Raw genomic sequence first — 16800 nt, 5'->3', positions numbered from 1 at the left:
CCAAACAATCCAAATTAGAACTTTATTTTCTCTTTTTGCTCTCACTGAGCAATATGGCTTTTGGCATGCTCAGTTGATCTAACTGTGTATTGACCCTTTAGAGGACTTACAAGTTTTCTTTTACTTTTGCATCGTTTTTAACACATACCATGTTTTTAGATGTTTTATACTCATATTTTAGCAATGTTTTTTATGCGTTTTTAAACAGGCATATTTTAGCGTTTGGTAGTTTGTCATCCAGTCGGATGAGGAGTGGGTGTTATGAACCCCAATGTACCCCAAAATAGGCCTAAGCAGTTGCACAACCTTTTACCTACATTTGTCCTACCTTGCTCTATATAACGGTTCTGGCGTTGACCTTTTATCTAGTTAGGTACCGAATAAATGTCATGTGGGTTTCTACGAAAACTAGCCTAATTTTTTATGCATGAAGATTCTTTGTATCACAGCAGGATTGCCATCTTCTGCATAATAACTCTGTAAAAGGGTCACCACTATCACATGCCCACAGTACAATGACACATCTAGGTAGAACCCCTGAGCTTACCTTTTGGGTATATAAGTACCACATCTTCGCTGGGCACACCAGAGGAGAAACACTTCCATGCTGACACGAGAAGCTGAAGTCCCTGCACACAGACACTCCAGCACGCAGAGGTCTGACATCCCTTGCGAGGTGTCCAACTCGAGACCAAGACGGGGTGCTTCGTTCTCCCACATCAGGTAATGGGATTGGCTCTTTCCAAGCGGGATTCTTGGCTATACACCTACATACATGCTAGGTACACTTAGGTACATCTAGTTAGGGCTTGCAGCTTAGGAGTACTCATGAATACTTCCATGTATCTATATGCCTGCATATATTCACTGTTTCAGCACCATGGTAGAATTCTATCTTTAATTTACTCTGTTGGTGCTTGTAATCGTATATATCTGTTTTTGCCTAATGGTTGTTGCAGCACAAGTACTTTATACTGGAATGACACTGGTACAATAAATGCTTATTAAAAACATCCCCACCGTTTATTCGGTATATCTATCTGCGACCGAGTGAGCACGAGTGACTGAGCGAAAAGTACTGTACTGTTTCCACGATCCCTGAGAGGTCAGGGTTGTCATGTTCGATAGTTGCCAGAAAATATTCGCTCCTTGGTAAGGTTGTGGGGCTTATGGTGGCACTGTGAGCTAGCTGGTCTACAGACTAACATATCACTTGGGGGTGTCTGGAACCAGTCTGGACACCAATTCCTTAGTTTGTGTTGTCTAAACATGCAGATCCTACATAGATTTGTAGGAACTGCACAATACTGCGTCGCCAACGTTTGTTTGGTTCTTATTTAACGGTCAAATCTGACTAGTTCAGTTGTGCTTTCTCAGAGATCCCCACTCACATTTACCTAAAGAAGTCTGGAGTGGGGAGGGAAAATCCACCACAGCTGAGTAGGTATACCCTATGTATTGGGAACTACACGACAGTAGATAAAGGGAATTGTCCCCACGGATACAGAGAACATTCAACCTCCAGACAGGAAATGTATGACTATCAAAGAAATGGAAAAAAACAGAGTGTCCTTAAAGCGAAGAAGGATCAGAACAAACCTTCCCCTCTGAAAAAACTGAAATCTTTTCAACCATGTAAGGCATGGCCGTAAACAATCGTAAGGTAACTTTTCAGACACTGCATCTCAGATAATCTCAGAAGCAGAGCTCACGGGACAAGCTTGTTCCAAAAGTGAACATAAGTATAAACATAATCTTTAAAAAGGAGGGAACAAAGACTTTATTCTTAAAAAAAATACACATCAGACACCCTGAGCTTGCCAGACGTAAGTCCTCCAGCAAAGAGGAGCACACTTCCATTGACCAAATTCCCATGTGCAAGAACTGTATAGCAAAACTGGCATGATCCCTCACCAGGAATCATAATCGCAAAATTATCCATGCAGAAGCAATCCATGCAACACCTGAAATATATGAAGAATGCACTCTGCTAAAGTAGCAAAAAGGTCTCCATTGGCCAAACCAGAGACAAAATTACTCTGAAGTGGAAATTTACAGTATTCACAAAAAACAAGTATACACTCTGTATACAAGTTCTCACATTTGGCATAAGTAATATGTCTCCATGAGAAATACTGCAAGTCAATAGTAATGCATACCTGCATACCGAACTGCTTCAAAAGAAGCATGTGTAAAGGTAAACTATCTTACTGGAAGACACATCATCCTGCAAATGACCTCTTGAGCATGAAGCCCATTATCAGAGGAAAGAAGAAAACAGTAAAAGAATATACCACAGGCATCCTTACACCACTAAACTGTTTCAGACAGTATTGAAACAATAACTTCTGCACCCTGCAGAAACACCAACCAGGTATAATCAAAAGAGGGACATGTCAATGACCTAACAAGTTAGGCCATTTGAGAAAACAAACTTCCAGTATCATTCTTACAACGCAAGTCTAGGATGAAAATTAAAGAACATATAACAGTGAAAGAGCTTTTAAGACTCTGTATCACTTCTCCTATCACGGAAGTGTCTCAATGCCTGAGTCCCAAAAAGATGGGCACCGTCAAAGAGCATATCGACTAAAGTCACCTGCATAACCTCTGAAAAACCTGAAGTTCTGAACCATGCACGACGCCAGAGTGCTACTGAAAATGCCATGGTCTACTGAATCAGTAGTATCCATGCCATATCTGATTATCAGCTTAGCTGCCTGTGGCAATCTCTAATCGAGTTTTTGACATCAGAACGGAGGCTATCCGGATGCGATAGCAACATAGTCTGCAAAGTATCCCACAGAGCGTGGGCAAAACGCCCCAGTACACAAGACGTGTTGATAGACCTTAACGCAGAACTGGCAGAAGAAAAGATGTGTTTGCCACATGCATCTTGACTCTGAAAGCCCTTATTTAATGGAGTCTTAGGTGAAGAATCCATATCTTGAGGGGCTGTAGCCAACTGAACTACCAGGCTATGTTAACTGGATCTCCTGGAGCAGGCAGATGTATGCGAGATATAGCCTGGTCCGCCTGGTCCACCGACAGGCAGATGTATGCGAGATATAGCCTGGTCCACCGAGACACCTGAATCAGGCTTGGCCCAAGTTCCTAACAATATGTCAAACAGGGCTTCACTGTATGGAAGGACAGGCTTTTCCTCCGACTGTCCTTGATAAAACACATCAATCAGAGGGTCGGTGGACCTCTCCACCATAGTCAGCGGCAAGTCCAAAACTGCAGCCACTCTACTCAACAAATCTGCAAAGGAGAAACTTGCCTCGGTAGCAAGACTAAGTGGGGAAAGAAGCCCCGAGAATGGAGAGGACTGCAGCCGAATAGCCTCACCAAGAGCAGATATCCAACTCTACTTCACCCGAGATGGAACAATCTCAGAGAAGGGCTGAAAAGGTACAGGCCCCCTTGCATCACCCCTTATAAGGTGACCCTTCGAAGTCTCACCCTTGAAGAAAGTGAAAATTCCACATTCTCCCCAGTTTGCCCTACCAACTATGCACCCGACGGCGATCGAAGTCGAGAGGACAATGCTTCAACGTCGATAGAAGGAGAAGGAGAGACTTTGGTCGGTGCTGCTGACGTTAATGTCAGAGTCAGCTGATTGATAACAGATGCCGAAGGTGTTGTCCCTGAAGGGCTGTGCACAGGCGCCGTAGCAGAGTCGGCCAACGGCTATCGGCACTGACCTGAAGACTCAAACGGGCCAACCGACACCGAACCTACCGGTGTTGCTCCACTCACGTTCCTGGGGCCCGTGGGAGCTCCAGTCGAAAATGGAGGACCAAAGATGAGGTGCAGAGAGTTATAATACTTCCTCATATGGCCCATCGATGCCCCCACTCCCAGAAAGATGGGGAGATGTGGGGCGGAGTCCCAAACGGCCCTCTCAACCGATGAGCGGGAGGAGCCGTTGGAGAAGGAATCTTCACGCGACGAGGTCGGGGTTGCTGCAACTTCAAATGCTTGCGCTTACCCTTGGACGTTTCTGAAGTACGACATCCTGGAGAATGGCTCCGGCTCCTGGACGGGCGCACAAACTGACCTCCGCAAGAGAAGACCGAGGCCACAAGGTCTCCGAGGACCGCGACAGATGTGCCGCCAGCAACTTCATACGGTGTTCCTTGAGCGCCTTCAGCTTCAGTCTCTAGCAGGAGCCGCAATCCTCGGAGTCATGGTGTTCTCGTAAACATCACAAACAAAGAGAATGAGGTCTGTAACCGACGTTTGTTGAGTTCATGACCCACAAGGCTTAAAGCCTGACAACATTGGAGATAGGCTCACTGTTCCCACAGACAAAAACCTGCCAAAATAGGCCAGAGAAAAACGGCCTGAGGAACTACTCCTCGGGATCCATGTTGCAGCGCAGAAAAGAAGAAATCGATGTCCGCGCGCCAGAGGGGACTTTTATGAGTCCACTGACGTCACAACCGGAGTAGATGTTATGGTATTTAATTCAAAAGTTAAGGAATCTGCGGCTAGATGTCTTTATCGGAAGAACAAGCTACTTACCTTGGGTAACGTATTATCTGTTAGAGACACGTTTAGCCGCAGATTCCTTCACTCTCTGCCCATCCTATCCGCTCTGCGAACGATCTGTATTGTAAGGGTTATGCCCTTTTCAGGACTGGTTTTATATGTCAGTTATCACTGTTTCACGTAACTGTGTAATTTATCGAACAATTTGGTTTTATTTCTTAGATCCTGACTTGGTATCAAATCAAATCAAACATTTATTAATGGATTGAGGCCCAGATCTCTGTACTGGGGTGAATGTTTGACATTGTTCAACATTCTGTCCATCAATTTTTCTTTTTGTATTTGTCACCCCAAGTGGAATGGGTATGCCAGACGTGGGTCCCATGCTCTCCATGCCACTGGAGTTAAGCTAGCCTGGCTGATGAGCGGTGTAACCCCGTAACCGGTCCCAGAATGCTTGTTTGCGGTCCAGGGAGGATGAGGCCTGGCAGTTCGGACTGGACTGTTTCCATGGGGAACATGGTCAAGACTGATTTGCATATTGCTGGATTTAACCTGGCATGGCATGGGGAGCAAAAAAACTGGATTTAGGCCCAGATCTCTGTACTGGGGTGAATGTTTGACATTGTTGCCTGTTTAAGGACTCAGGGACTAAGCCATATCTCAAACTTGTTTGAAGCGTTCCAGCAGCACTGAGTCAGCCTTCTCACCAACGGTTCAAGCTACTTCAAAGGGCACATTCTTAAGATTGTCCAAGAAACCAATGGAAGCATCCAAGGCATAGTGGTGAATTCCAATAAAACAGCCCATGGATCACACCACTCAATCTACTGTATCCAGGCCAAAGTAGAGGATCAATTTGACACATCACTCACAACCTCTGCAAAATAGCGACAAAGATGATTGGGGGTTCAAAATGACCATTCGCGCCATTTCTTATAAAGCATGGATTATTTGGCCAGAAGGAAAGTTGCAATTGTGGAGTGAAAGGCAAAGCTCCCTCAAGAGAAGACATTCTTCTTCATCATCTCAATCCTTTTTGACTCCCTATCTGTAGAAGAAGAGGGAAAGTTAGGGTTCTACGTAGAGGAAGAGAAGGCCTGAACAACAACAAGGCTCTCTGAGGAGGGATGAGCTGTCAAACATTTTTGGTCCTATGACACCATACGATGGCAACAGGAGACTTGGCAGTTCTCTACAGGAGCAGAAACTGGTTTGATTTATTCGACGTAGATAGAATCTCATCAGTGCCTCGTTGAAAAGCAGCAACGCCTCAACAGAGGATAATTCTGCCTGCAGAAGTTCTGTGAGGAGGTTAGCCATCTTCTCCTCCACAAAGAATAGCAATTCAAGGACCTCTGCGAACTTGCATAAAACAGCCATAAACAAATCAATTTCCTCACCAGTAGGCTTCGAAGGATACTCCAGGCCTACTTCAGTGGAGGTATTCAGGCCACTGTCATTCTGCAGTGTCAAATATCACCACTATTCATGCCAGTAGTGGCGAGAAGATTCACACTGTCATCATCATCATCATCATGGCAAACAATATTTGATATTTGAATGGGGCCACCAACAGAGCCAAAATACTCCTCAAGCTTTCCAAAATACTGATGACGAGGCAAGGGCCAACTGCTGTGATTCACCTCAGGATCTGACTAAAATGGGCTTCGTCTTACACAGATTTGACACTTCCTATGAACGATCCAAAGTTGGCACTAGCAGCATCAAAGATGTCACTGGTGCTTGAGCTACCAGCAAGACCTTCGGTGCAGGAAGAAGTTTGGCCAGTGCTTGAATTGCATCAGGAATAAACAGCACGGTGTTGACTAGCACTACCGTGACAGAGGTCTGGTCGAAAGTACCTAAGGCTTCTTGGGAGACAGCATGTGCACCAGAGGGAGCGGTCTGAAGTGGAAGAGGGCCAGCACAGCCTAGGTGAAAGCTGCAACCTGCCTGATATCAGTGCTGGGGTTGGAAACTCCAGAAATTCTAGGAGGCTCTGAGCACAGAGATGGCAGCAGGACAAAATTCTGCTCGGTTGCATCCCCACCACAACAGGCTCAGAAGTCGACATTAAGCCTGGTGTAGTGGAACAAAGCAGCTGACTGGAAGACTTTCCCTTCAAGAGGGGGTGATGTCAAGAAGCTGAAGAATCCCTCTTGTGGTGTTTCTTGTGGTTCTTCCTGGAGGACGTGTACTTGGAAAGGGTCCATTTCGAAAAGTTGCTGGTCAAAGGCAAGCCAGAGCAGGAAATAGCCTTAATCTGCCACCCTTCACACATGCCTTTGAGTCGTGTTTGGGCCCCAGGCACCAGAGACAGACATTGTGAGTGTCCAAGGGCATGTGTGACAGCCACAAGCAAAAATTACATTATATAAGGAAATGTTGAGAGGAGAGCATCTCAAGATCTGCTTTAAAGGATGCAGCTAAAAAACAAGTGAGATGAGTGTTCCAGGGTGGCACCTTATACAGATCTGTGATTTCATATATGGGATGTATCCCAGAGTTGAGGTGTCACCTTTTGGAGCCGGGAAGCTATTTAAAATTTCAGGATCCAATCTGGAGTCTGAAGGAATTTCAAAAAGAGAGGAATCTGCTGGTTGAAGCATCCATCATAACAAGCGCTCCCAAAGAGAAGAGACTCCAGACTAATAGCTAAATGCAATACTGCACAACATCTTCAACATACATTGAGATGTTGTAACAAAATGTTCAGGCTAAATGTGTATAACAATGTCAAAATAATCACACAAAAGTAACACGTTTGCCTTACCCAGAAGAAGTGAGGACTTGTTCTTCTTTTGATAGATGATAATGTTCAAAATCTGACCCAGCTCCACCAAGATTTTGCTGTGAATCTGTTCCGTGGGATGGCAAATAATACACGAGTTTAGAAACTTTCTCCAGTAGCACAGACTATAATATACTACAAACTTTATTCAAAACAAAAACTCTTGTGCATCACCAGCAAAGGGACAGGAATCTGCAGATACAGCCTACAAGACCACAACCTAAATGTAAAGTTTTCTTTATGTTTTTAACACCATCCTCTCCAAAGCACCAAAAGTGTCTGCTAGAATTAAGCAACAGGACACAATTGTATTTGCAGTCCTTTTTACACTAGCAACTGTCACAAATGGAGCCAACATTATTCTCAGTTTAGTTTTACATTAGTTTCTTCCACCACTATTTGGCCGGTTGTAAAAAAAGGGGGAAACATGTAAAATGGAGGTATTTACATGTGCTAAACATTAGCAAATCTCATTAGTACACATCATTACACATTATTTGCTCCAATGGTTAATCTGGGCTTACAACATACCCCATCTTTATTTGCGTTTCAATTCACCCCTCAGAGTTTGACACTGGGCTGTCAATAACCCTGAAAATATCTGGTTCTTTAACTGTATGCTTACTAATTTCAAGAGCAATAAAGTGAATGGTGTGATTTTTATATACGTGTGCATAAGGTGCTTCTTAAAGAAAGTTCTCTTTTGTATCACTTTCCTCTTTTTGTCTAATTGATGGTATCTGGTCCGATCGATGTAAAAACTAACATCCCTCTTAGGATCAAGACGGTGAAGCCGCTCCTCTTCTTTGGACAGATGTGGTGGGGCATAAAAAGGCAGTAAGGTAATGGATGGTCCTATGTGGAAGGGTGTGACAACTCTTGGTAAGAAAGACACTTTTGTGCAGAGAACCAGTTTGTCGGGGGAAGAAAGATGTGTGAGGTTGCTGGACAGACATGGCCTGAAATTCACTTACTTGCTGTGCAAAGGTGATAGCAAAGAGGAATACTGTCCTTACAGTCAAAGGGTGTATAGGACAGCTGTGCATTGGTTAAAAAGGAAAGCACATCAATTAGTTGAGAATCAAATTTAGGTCCCACTGTGGCATAACAAAATGTGTTGGCAAGAACATGTGGGCCAGCCCCTTCAAGAAACGAGTCACAAACAATGATTTGAAAAGGAATGGCTGATCGGGCAACCATAGAAAGGCTGAAAGATAACCCTTAACTGTTGCCACAGCAAGGCCTTGCTGGGATAGCAAGAGACAAAAAAATCAAATGTCAAGCAACTTTACCTGTAAAGGACGATTGTAGCTGGAACAACACCAATTAACAAACTTCTCATAACATCCTGCATACGCAGTTTTGGTGGAAGGACGCCTGGCTACCAGAATGACACATTCTACTTCAGTAGGAAGATCGAAAGCCATCAACTATCGGCGGTCAATCTCCACACATGGAGTTGTAGGTTGTGCAGACTCAGGCACAATACCTGGCCCTGCTGTTGTGACAGGAGTTCCTCTCTATGTGGGAGCCGAATTGGAGGACATATACTCATACCCAGAAGCTCTAGCAACCACACTGTCGTCGCACAGCCCTGGGGCTCTAGGATGACTTGGGCCCAGCCTTTGACAGGAGAGGTAGGAGAAAAAAGGGGTACAGGAAGCCTGAGCCTCACTCAAGGTGGAATGGGTCTACAAAGGGAGAACTGCTTTGGGAACTCCAACAAACAAAAGCTTGGACAATTCACGTTCTCTGGCATGGCAAATATATCAAGCCAATATTCTCCTAATTGTTGGAAGATACCTTGTGCCACCCCGAGAGGAACTTCCATTCGTGATCCACTAGGCACTGTCAGCCGGTTTATCCATCCTGGTATTTAAAGATCCTGCTAGGAGCTGGGCGCTCATGGAGATGCCCTGACCTATCAGCCACTACCAAAGACGTAGATCCTCTTGGCACAATGCCCTGTTTGTTATAGTACCACATGGCAGTTGTTTTGTCTGTGAGAACATGTACCCCCTCTGATAATTGGAAAGAACACCTTCAGAGCCAAGCGAATCACCCGCAACACCCAACAAGTTGATATGGATACAGGTCTCCACTGGAGACCATAGTCCTCCGATCTGCCCTTCTCTTAGATGACCTCCTCAACCCAGCAATGATGCATTCGTAATAACCGTTAGTTCTGGGCTGAGTTGGGAGAGGGATCTATTGCTGCTCCAACTATGGTCCAGCAGCCGCCACTCCAGGTCTTTTGCAGTCTCCTCTGACACTTGGATATGATCCAAAAGGTTCCCTTGGTGCTGAGCCCACTGAGACTTGAAATCCTACTGCAGAGCCCGCATGTGCCACCATGCGTGGTCCACAAGCAGGGCAAGAAGCCTCGGAGCTGCTCTCACTGAGACCCAGGTCAAAGGTTGAAACATCAGGATGTCCTCAACTTATTGGGGCGGAGGCAAGGCTCGGAAAAGCACCGTACCTAGGATCGTTCAGATGAGGTGACTTCGGCACACTGATGGAAAAACCCAACAATGTTAACTAGTGTGCCATAGTCTGGCGGTGGTTTACGACTGTTTGAGACAAGCTTGCCATCAGCAACCCTTTGTCAAGGTACGGGAAGGCTCGTATTCTCAACATCCACCGATGGGCTGCGACCACCACCATCATATTTGTGGACACACTAGATGCATCAGTAAGACCAAAGGGGAGCACTGACAACCGAAAGTGTTCTTGGGCGACCGAAAACCGCAGATAATGCCTGTGCACTGCAGGATGGGCATGTGGAAATAGGCATCTTGCAAGTCCAATATCACCATCCTGTATCCGGGATACAGAGCAGACAGAACTTGGGCCAAGGTGACCACTTTGAACTTGTCCTTCTCAAGGATGAAGTTCAGAGGGGGAAGATCTATGATGGAGCAAAAGCCTCCATTCACTGTCGGCACTAGAAAGTAACAGCAATAACAGACAGTTCCAATCTCTGATGCTCCCACCCACTTTTTGACTCTCTTGGCCAAGAGAGACTGATTTTCTCCTGGGAATATGGTCAAGTGGGCCTCCAGGCGGTGTTGTGGTGTGGATGACATATCCAAGGGAAGTGACAGGAAGGGCAGAGAGTAACCATGTTCCACAATCTGGCACTGATTGGATGGATGTGATGCTTTTCCACCTGGGGAGGTGAAATCAGATGTGACTCCTCTTAGGGTGATAGTGCACTGCGGAGGGTGACTTAAACCGGTTTTGTGGCAGCTGCGGAAGGAGGAACTGGGTATGGGTATAAGTCGATCTTTGCCACTCGGAGCCTGGTCACTGATGTTCTGACTCTACCTTGAATGATCTGAGAGGCCTGTTGTTGTTGAGGAACGTTCAGGCGCTGCCTCCGTTGATATCCCTTCCAAAGCCCCAAAAGGGGAAACATTGCTGGGGCAACTGCTGCACCAGTGGAGCAAGCCCAAGAGAGAGTACCATTGCCTTACTGTTTTTAAAATTCTCTAGAGCTGAATTTGCCTTGTTTCCAAAGAGCATATCCATCAGTGTTTTCTGGACATCACTCTAGAATCTAAGTGTGGCACCTAAGCACTATGCTAGTGCTGACTGCTCTACCTAGGTAGTCGGTTGTGCCCAGGCCTGAAAGAATGGAGTACTTCACCATGTCTTGTCCATCTTGAATAAGGCTGAATTTTGGCCTTACATGGTCTGGGACTGTGGGCAAGATATCCGCCACCATGTCCAATAATGTGTGAATGTATATCCCCAGGATGCAGCTGGTTTTGACGGTCATAACAGAAAGGTTGACCGAGGGGAGAACATACTTTTGGCAAATGCCTCCATGTGTTTCGACTCTCTGGTGAGTGGTCAGAAACAGACTGGGGTTCAAACAGCAGGTGGAGTCCAGTAACACCAGACTTTCTGTTGATGAATCTTGGGGGAGGAAGGAAGGGTTCCCCGGAACAGGCCTGTGCCCCCTTGCAATCTGCCTGTTGACTGGAGGGCAAGGGCCTTGTTTTTCCCACGTGCCGAACAGTGTGTCCGTACGGGCCTCACTGAATGGCAATCAAGGCTCCTGGTTAGTATGTCCTGGATGAAGCACTTTTGTCAAAACATTAGTTTTCACCTCAGTGGAGGGTAGTGTGAGGTCCTTTAACCACCCTCGTTATCACTGTGGGAAAGGAGGATGGGTCTTCTGTAGCTACATCTGAACGACGTGAGTCGAAGCCAGTGTCAGGGAAGGTATGCAGGCCACTGGCATCCTACAAGTCCAGAAATTAATTTTCATCATTGTAAACATAGCTAGAATTGTCATTGTTATCTTTCATTCATGTTGACATTGAGGGAATGATTTGGGGTCAGAATGGGGATAGAGGTGAGGTTGATGCGATGCTGATTGAGGTCATGCCGGGTTCACCTCGGATTCCAAAAGGATCATCGGCTCCCTTTTGGTATCAGCAGCGTTGGTGCCCATGTCGAAGTTCAGGGCTGTGGCGTGGGCTTTGGGCACCGTAAAAAGCATCAGCATCGTGCTGGGGTCAGTGGCGCAGTCGGCGTCGGGGTAGGACCCGCCTGGAGTGGACCGACCGGAGGCCATCTTGGATGCTTGAGGCTTAAAGATTCGGTCCATAGCCTTTTTAAATTCTCAAACCCCTTGGGGTGTTGCCAGAGCTCTCGGAAATTTGCATCCGAGAGGTATGAGAGTCAGAATCAGTTACAGTTTTGGGGACTGGGTTTGCGGCCTTGCAGTACCAGCGATGTCACATGACTCAGAGTGATAGGAGTGGGGGTATGTAGTCATATTTGTTTCTTTTTTTTTTCTTAATTGACGACCTCAATTTTGAGGATGACAGATCGCAAGATCAACCCCGGGAGCATTGAATACGTTCACACCATCAACCTTGTCCTGGAGTTGGCCGTCTTCAACTTCTGTCGATGTTCTGCGGCATACAGCTTGGGTTCGCCTTCATGGATGGTTTTGGTGTTCATCTTGGTGCATTTATCACTCAACTCTGAATCGTGCATGGAGCAGAGACACCAGAGACAGACCTTGTGTGGGTCCGTGACTGACATCTGCTTATGGCAGTCCTTGCATGGTTTAAACCCTGTAGTCTTAGGCGGGACCATGGCCCTCGCACACGGGAAATTTTGAGAGAAACACCCCGTCAAATCTGATGGACTTGAGGGAGTAAGTTTTGGGTTTGCATCAAAAGGAACAGAAAGAAAAGCACTTAATGTGTGGACATGGTGCAGATATAGTGGCCCCAAGATCACATCCTGGCTGGGACAGACCCGACGCAGAGCTGCATGACGCCACTTACTGGCATGCAATGGAGTTTCTATGAAAAGATCTGCATCCAGTTTGGTGCCTTGGGAAAATCATAAGGTGAGAAATATGTGTCTAGAAGTCTCGATCAGAATAACTTTGTCATGCACCTCTTAACACTTGACAAGTCAGGGTGGGTGGATAGAGGCTAACGGAGGACAGCAGAGGTATGAGACAAGGTTTAGGTCTTTCCATAAGACTCCCCCACTCATCACTAATGGACAGTGGACATGAGATGTAAATGGAAAACGAAGTGAGTATGTGGTGGAGTCTCCCGTGTCATTATAGATATAATTACACATTTTGTATATTATGTACTAATATGGTGTACTGATTATGTAATTATACATTACTTTGTATAGGATGCCATTGACTAGACACATCGGGATTGCGAGACTTTGAAATGTGAGGATTCCAAATCGAGTGGAAACTTACTGGACGCAGGGGTATTAAATAAAGATTTTGCTTGCCTGCACCACAGCTTCAGAGTTGTTTGTCACCTTTTTACATTTGGACAACAAGGATGGGGAAGAACAGCACACCTTAACACAAGTACAGGGTTTCTGTAACTAATAGACAAGTTACTTACCATTCGGTAATGCCTTATCTGGTAGACACATGATCTAGCCACAGATTTCTTACCTTAGAAATTACAGGCGTCAGTCTGGATCTGGAAGATTTTTCTTAGCAGTACCCCTGCACGCCGGTAGGTGGCATTGGTCAGCACCACGAGACATCACAGGCGTCAAGTTCATCATCATGACCGCGTCGTCTATACAGGCGACACCTCGTGCGCTGACATCAGTACTTTTCATTACTTTCCACACCAGAAACGCAGAGCCATGAAGTTAACTGAAAGTGGTGTGTTAACAACAACTAGAGCCCTGTAGGGGCTCAGCCCTGACATGAAGAACATATCCACAGTGCCAGGAGGATAGGTGGGTTGGTAAAGAATCTGCGGCTTGATCATGTCTCCACCAGAAAAGGTGATACAGAAGGTAAGTAACTTGTTCATCTGATAGAGACATCTAGCCGCAGATTCCTTACCTTAGAACAGATATACAAGCAATACCATCGCCGGAGGAAGGACTGCGCAAAAGTTTAAACCACAAAGTCCTGTATAAGCAAGCAGCTGAAGAGGCCTTTCCTATGGACTTGATTATCCAGTCAATAATGCTTGGCAAACTTGTGAAGGAATGCCCACGTAGCCGCCTGGTAAATGTTAAGGACCAGGACACCACGCTGAAGAGCCGTAGAGGCTGCCTTAGCTCTGGTTGAATAAGCTCTGAGGCCCTCAGAAGGCTGTTTCTTCGCCAAAGCGTAACAAATGTTAATGCAGAGGATAACCCATCAGGAGACGGTCCTCTTCTGCACAGCACGTCTCTTTTTTGCTCCAACGTACCCCACAAAGAGTTGGTCATCCACCTGGAACTCTCTAGTGCGGTTAAGGTAGAACAATAACAGTCTTTTTGGCTCCAGGCGGTGGAGACGTTCTTCCTTAGCAGGATGGGGAGGAGCACAGAAGGTGGGCAAGGTGACAGATTGCCCTAGGTGGAAGGGTATCAACACTTTAGGCAAAATAGAAGCTTTAGTGCAGTGCACTACCTTGTCTGGAAAGACCTACGGGTAAAGAGGCTGAGAAGAAAGAGCCTGCAGTTTGCTTATCCTCTTGGCAGAAGTTATTGCCACTAAAAAGACTTTTAATAGAAAGCAGCCGGAGGGGGCAATTGCGCAGTGGATCGAATGGTGCACACATCAGATAAATCAGAACCAAATTAAGGTCCCACTGGGGCATGATAAAGGGTGAGGGGGGAAACAAATGTGCAAGCCATTTTAGGAATCTATCAACAATAGGGAACTTGAATAGTGGCGGTTGATCTGACAACCAAAGAAAAGCAGAAAGGGCTAAAAGGTAACCCTTCCGAGTGTCCAGGGCAGAGCTCTGCTGGGCAAGAGAGAGAATAAAAAGAAGAATGTCAGAAAGGGAGGTAGACATTATTGACAAAATATTTGCCATCTGCAGGCGTAAACCAACGTATTAGAAGGACATCTGGCTCCCAGAATAACTTCACATACTTCAGGAGGAAGGTCAAAAGCTGTCAACTGTAACTGCTCAATTTCCACGCAAGGAGGCGAATGGTTGACAAGTTCGGGTGGAGTACCCTCCCCTGCGACAGAAGATCCATCCGAAGGGGAAGTCTGATCGGAGGATCGAAGCTCATGTGCAGAAGCTTGGTATCCAGCTCCCTGTGCCCAGTCCGGAGCCACCAAAATGACTTGGGCCTGGTTGCTCCTGATATTCTTGAGCACTCTGGACAGCAGCGGTATGGGCGGAAAGGTGTACAGGAGGCTTGAGCTTCACTCGAGACGAAAACCGTCACCGTGAGTGAGATTTGCCTTGGAAACTCCAACATGCAAAACTGCTGACATTGCGTGTTCTCGGCAGAGGCAAACAGATCTAACCAAGGCTCTCCCCATCACAGAAAAAGTCCTTGCGCTGCCTCTGGATGGAAACGTCATTCATGATCTGCTAAGCACCGACTGCTGATTTCATCCGCCCTGGCATTTAGGGAACCGGCCAGGTGTTGAACCACAAGAGATATGCGCTGTTGTTCCAGCCAAGTCCAGAGACGCATGGCCTCCTGACAAAGGTGTCCACAACCCCACCCGCCATGTTTGTTGCAGTCCCACATGGCGGTAGTGATGTCTGTGAACACCTGAACTAGCCTCCCCTTGAGAGATGGTAAGAAGGCTTTCAGTGCCAAACGGATCGCACAAACCGCCAAGTTGATGTGGAGCCCGACTTGTGCCAGAGACTAGAGTCCTTTGATCTCCACCTCTCCCATGTGGCCGCCCCATCCCAGGAGTGATGCATCGGTCACCACTGTGAGCTCTGGTTGGGGAAGGGAGAGGTATCTGCCGCTGACCCAATCACGGTTTGTCAACCACCACTGCAGATCTTTCACAGTTCCCTCCAAGATATTGAGCAGGTTGTTGAGATTTCTCTGATGCTGTGCCCATTGGAACTTTAGGTCCCACTGCAGAGCCCCCAAGTGCCATCTGGCATGATTCATCAGCAGGATGAAGGAGGCCATGAGGCCCAGCAGCCTCAGAGTCAGACTCACCGAAATCCAGGACAGAGGCTGAAACATCGGTATCATAGCCTGAATATCCTGGACTCGCCGTTTGTTGGGCTTTGCCAGAAACTGCACCATGTCCAGAATGGCTCTGATGAAAGGGAGCGTCTGAGAGGAAGTCAGGTGTGACTTTGGCACGTTTATGCACAAGTTACTTACTTGTGTAACGATATATCTGTAAGAGACATTAGTTAGTGATAGATTCCTTACCTTAGAATATCCCCAGGCGTCAGAGTGGCTCAGGAAAGTTTTCATCAGCAGTACCCCTGCGCGTTGGTAGGCGTCGTCGTGCGGCTCCGCGTAAGTCGCAGCCGCCGAGATGACGTCAGTTCTGTACACAACTTTTCCGCGCCAGAAGCGCAGAGCCATGCCAGAGACCGACTACTGGTGCAATAGAACTAGGCCCCTAAAAGGGATGACCTGAACCCTAGAGAACTGTTCGCAGAACGGGGAGGATGGGCTCGCGGTAAGGAATCTATCACTAACTAATGTCTCTTACAGATATATCGTTACACAAGTAAGTAACTTGTGCATCTGAAAGAGACACGTTAGTGATAGATTCCTTACCTTAGAATACATACCCAAGCAATACCAACCCCAGTGGTGGGTCTGCGAAGTGAGATTACACCAGAAAGTCATGGAGAACCGAACGGCAAAAGAAGCCGTCTCTCCGGACTTGACTGTCAAGGCAATAGTGCTTAGTGAAAGTATGCAGCGAGGCCCAAATGGCTGCCTGACAGATATCCTGCAGGGGCACACCGCCTCCCAATGCAGTAGAAGCTGCCGTCGCCCTGGTAGAATGTGCGCGCAGCTTTACCGGAGGTTCCCTTTTAGCCAGAGAGGAACAGGCTTTAATGCACAGGACAACCCAGAGAGATAGTCCGCTTGTGCACAGCCCGGCCTTTCTTGGCGCCCACGTAGCCAACAAAGAGCTGGTCATCCACCCGGAATGGTTGTGGGCCGTTGAGGTAGAATGAAAGTGCACATTTTGGGTTCAGACGGTGGAGCCTCTCTACCTCTCTGGGAGGGTGCGGAGGCGGAAAGAAAGTGGGCAGAGT

At 46.7% G+C, this 16800-nt stretch overlaps 1 protein-coding gene across 1 annotated transcript in view; it reads right to left on the bottom strand.

Annotated features, from left to right (window-relative positions):
- MEI1 (meiotic double-stranded break formation protein 1) overlaps positions 1-16800 on the bottom strand; it is a 2222673-nt gene that overhangs the window by 574635 nt on the left and 1631238 nt on the right. The window contains exon 25 of the mRNA XM_085599901.1: positions 7274-7358. Within this exon, the coding sequence (XP_085456027.1) occupies positions 7274-7358 (85 nt within the window). The remainder of the gene's footprint in view (positions 1-7273; positions 7359-16800) is intronic.

This window comes from Triturus cristatus, chromosome 4_2 (genome assembly GCF_964204655.1).
Source record: "Triturus cristatus chromosome 4_2, aTriCri1.1, whole genome shotgun sequence".
Taxonomy (NCBI): Eukaryota; Metazoa; Chordata; class Amphibia; order Caudata; family Salamandridae; genus Triturus; species Triturus cristatus.
This window is presented reverse-complemented; position numbering and strand designations above follow the sequence as displayed.